Source organism: Citrus clementina, unplaced genomic scaffold (assembly GCF_000493195.1).
Source record: "Citrus clementina cultivar Clemenules unplaced genomic scaffold, Citrus_clementina_v1.0 scaffold_3, whole genome shotgun sequence".
Lineage (NCBI taxonomy): Eukaryota > Viridiplantae > Streptophyta > Magnoliopsida > Sapindales > Rutaceae > Citrus > Citrus x clementina.
The window spans coordinates 5,864,769-5,869,168 of NW_006262339.1; the positions used below are offsets into that span (position 1 = coordinate 5,864,769).

General features: G+C 35.9%; 1 protein-coding gene across 1 annotated transcript; it reads left to right on the forward strand.

The window, feature by feature from the left end:
• Positions 1 to 638: 638 nt before the first annotated feature.
• LOC18047436 lies at positions 639 to 1,748 on the forward strand. The gene has a single exon (XM_006440292.2). The coding sequence runs from the start codon at positions 857 to 859 to the stop codon at positions 1,673 to 1,675; it is 819 nt and encodes a 272-aa protein (XP_006440355.1). The 5' UTR covers positions 639 to 856; the 3' UTR covers positions 1,676 to 1,748.
• Positions 1,749 to 4,400: the final 2,652 nt, after the last annotated feature.

A 4,400-nucleotide genomic window follows, 5' to 3' on the forward strand; every position in this document is an offset into this window, starting at 1 on the left:
TCTCTGTTATTATTAATTGTACAATACTATGGACGAGGACATAATGTTTTTTTTTTATCTAGTTTTTTTATACTATATTATAACTTAGTCAAATTTACAATCCGAACCTACAAGACATTTCTAAATCAATTCAATGATGGAGCCATCTGAACATTATTCAGACATAAATCAATCTAGTGATGAGGTTGTATGAATACTTGGGGTCTAGAATAGATTATATTTACCAATAAATAAATAGGAAAAAAATTAAACTAGATGATAATAATAATAATAATAATAATAATAATAAAAGACTCAAACTCAACTCTAATCTTGGAGAATGAGGCAGCAACACCACTCAACCAAAAATGGGTTGCCAATTATGGGTATTAAATGCTTTGAAACTGCAAAATCAAAGCCTTTTTTGTAAGTTGAAAAAAAAAACTCGCCTTTTGAAAAATCAAAATCAAAGAAAGAAACAAATAGGCTAAAGAAACGAAACGCCTAATGTAATCAAAAGAAATCATGACTAATACAAGATGGTTAGACCCAACAGCACTCAATCCCAACAGCCAAACGTCAACCGATGACATTTTGCTTTCTTCATAAATGTGAATGTGCGTCCCAAATCCACGGTGTCGCTTTCTTCTCCAAATACAGATTTCCACGTGGATAATGGATCAACTCCAAAGGACAGTACCGTCATTTCAACCCACCCACGTTAAGACAAAGAAACAAGCCATTTAACGACATCGCGCCATGTTTCTTCCAACACTGTGACTGGAAAAAACCCAAAAAATGAAACCCAGGAACTAAGACTAAAAGAGAGCCAACCAGAGAAGCACAGCTTTAGAAACCAAGCGAACGAGATCCGGTCATGGCAAGCGGGTGGGTCAAATCCTTGCAGTGCAAATCCAGAGCATTTGACGACGTGTACCATCCCTCCGCGAAGAATCTCATACCCAGTTCGAGTTGCAGGAGGAGTTCCCAGAGCATTAAAGACGTCATCGAAGCGACGACGAAGAAGCAGCAGCATAAAAATCCCAGGAATGTTAAGCAGGCGACGAAACCGGAGCCCGGTTTGAGCCCGACCGTTAGAGCTCGTCACAGTGAACGTACTACTCCCCGTAATTCTGACCACGCGATATACCCCGCGCTGACCGAGCTGCCCGAGGGCCACCCTTCGCGTAATGTAGTAGAGATTATATTCCACACGAGGTGGGGTCCGAAACCCTTCTCGGGTCGGATCGAGATGATCTTCAAGGTGCAGCACGCCTCCAGGACCGCGGCCCGGTTCGAGGAGTACCGCGAGATGGTTAAGTGCCGGGCCACGTCGGGTCCGAGCTCGGGTCGGTCGAGTGAGGAGAACGCGAGGTGCGTGGCGGATGGGAATGAGGTTATGAGGTTCTACTGCCTCGGCCCCACCGCTGCCAGTGGAGCGTGCGGCGGAGGGTACGGCGCGTGGGGGTTTCCTGGCGGGAAAGGTTCCGCTATCTGCACGTTTGCCGGCAGCAGCGGGGCCCATGAGAGCGCTGGCGGCGGCAGGGGAAGGAGGGCAATGTTGGTTTGTCGGGTCATTGCGGGTCGGGTTTCTAAACAAATCGGGTATGACTCGGTTAGTCGGGAGAACGGCGAGTTGCTTGTGTTTGATCCACGCGCCGTGCTGCCTTGTTTTCTCATTATCTACAAATTGTAATATTACCAATGAAAAATTTTAAAACTGTTTTCTCTGCTTCGATTTGGTACATTTTTTTACATGGTTTTTTTTGTTTTTTATAAATTCGGTTTGATATTATTGCATTTATCAACACATTTTTCGCATTTTTTTTTCTATCCTTTGGATTTTATTTTATTTTATTTTTACTGATAATGTATTGTGATTATAGAAATATGGGTTGATAAATGCTAATTAACCAATCTACTGTCTGTTATGTATTATCTTGTAATATTTGTTAGTGAATGCACATCATTAATGACTAATTTACCGCTTCCTTGTTTTATTATAACAATTATTATTTCTCCATTTAATTCACACATTCCGAGAGCGTTTTCGGGTGCATCAAATATAACCATAAATTGGTACGGTTTTTTATTACTAGATGCAGGTATTGATTTCAGCTAGTTTAATGATCAATTTTTATAAAACCGTATGATGATGCCTTAGGGCAAAGACATTGTTTGTAATAACAACAATATGATGATTCAAAATCATATATAATAATAATACAAGCTTTTCTTTTGCGATAAATAGATAGGATTGCTGCTAGTGGTGCTACAAAACTTTGAAGTAAGTTTCAAATCCATTTTATATTTCATAGGCATGGCACGAATGCTAAATTTTTACAGAAGGGTGATACGGACCCCAACTCAGTGAAAAAGATTTATCAACAACTAAATAGCGCTTCTTCTTCTTTTTTGGTCCAAAGATTATTGTCAAAAGTCAGCATCAGAATGTTCAAACCCATCATAATCAAAGAGACAAAGACTATATTTTTACAGAAAACATACCAGCATTTGCGGAGCTTATCCCCATTAGGGGTGGGCAAAAAAACCGTAGTGTTAAAAAAACCGAACCGAACCGACGGTTTTTTCTAATTCGGTTCGGTTTTTATTTTTTAAAAAAACCGAATATACCGTTTGTAAAAAAAACCGAAATGTCGGTTCGGTATTCGGTTCACTTAGCTGAACCGAAAAACCGAACCGAAAAACTGAATTATTTTTTTATTTTATTCAAATCAAACATGTGTTAATAATTTTATTCAAATCAAACATGATTTTATTCAAATCAAACATGTGTTATTTCTCTTTATAACATTATGATTATGTTTATATAGATGGAGTATTGGAGTTTGTTTATGTATTTTGAAATTTTAATATTTCATATTTTGGGAGTATCTTATTAATAGTTAGTAAGATATTAGTGATAAAATGTGTTTTGAATACTTTGTATTTATTGTTAATATTTGTAATAAAATTAGGATAAATTAATTGTTGAAAAAAATTATTACATTCATGAGGCCCAATGGACTAAAAAATTAAAAATTCAAAATAAGCTCAATAGGCCAAGAACCGAAAAAACCGAACCGAACCGAACCGAACCGATCCGAAAAGAACCGTTTGAGTTCGGTTCTTATTGAGTTCGGTTCTTATTCGGTTCTTTTTATAAAATAACCGATTTAAATCGGTTCTACTTAATTTCGAACCGAACCGAACCGAACCGAACCGTGCCCACCCCTAATCCCCATCATCACCGGCTACAGCTGAAGTCTATTTCCTACATACATCATTTTTATTTTTTTTAACCAAAAAAAATAATCAATTTTTACTTTTCTTTAATTTCCAAATAATAACCAATTAAAGCAAATTCTATTTCACTTGCTTCAACCGCTTTCCTTCCTGGTAAAATAAAGTGTTCAGGCTCTTTAAAGTTTGCTTCTTTTACTTTTAAGCTGGTTTTAACTTTTAATAGCAAGGAAGGAATCGCTCAACCGCTGAGCCTTTTTTGGTTTAAGGACAAAGTGGCTAACAAGTCAAGCAGTTGTAAATTTTATAATTAGGGATTGCTTTACTTGGGAGATAATAAAAGCATAATATATGTTCCATATTTGATGGATGGCATATGGTCACCATCTTTGATGCGCACTTCAAACCTTACATTATTTACCCAATTCTCCACCGCAACATCGCGACTGTCCTTACCCCAAACGCGTATGATTTCTCACGACACAATTTTACTAGTCGATAATTTATTACGCCTACAATTACCAAGTCTTGCGTTACAAATCTTGCATTTCGTGCTACAAGTATTTTAAGTCAAATACACGATAAAATTAGAAGACTAATGTCTTAGGGCAAGTTTGATAATATTAAATTAATGATATAAAATATATATTTTTATCGTGTATATAATAATTGATAGCTAAAATAAATATTTTATATCATTAATTTAATTTAATTTATTTTATTTTTTTGTTATCTCAACATAATTGGTAATAGTATTAATCTCTCCAAAGTTGATAATTTTATATCCTAATTAATAAGGATGATTTTAGATTTTTTACAATATATATGAGGATATATATGAAATTTTATTAAGTGTAAAATTAATTTTCAAAATAAGATTTTGAAAACCTACTCATTCCTTACTTGTTAAAATTTGATGTAAAATGGAGTAATTTTGCGAGAAAAGTGATTTCTAAAAAAGAGCATGAGCAACCCTATTAACCTAAGAAATGTAGAGAATGTCTCCTAAAATGCCTTTAAATTATACATATTGACAGAGGACCATTTCAACAATGAGAGGACCTCCAACAAAATTATTACATCTCAATATGATATCAAGCTCGCAGGGGTCTCTCAAATATCTTACCAACAGTTACATGCACTATGAGTGAGAGAGGGAACTACGTCAACTGAAATAT

Excerpts from the sequence above, each read along its gene's own strand:
- LOC18047436 (XM_006440292.2), top strand. The coding sequence starts at position 857 with ATGGCAAGCGGGTGGGTCAAATCCTTGCAGTGCAAATCCAGAGCATTT.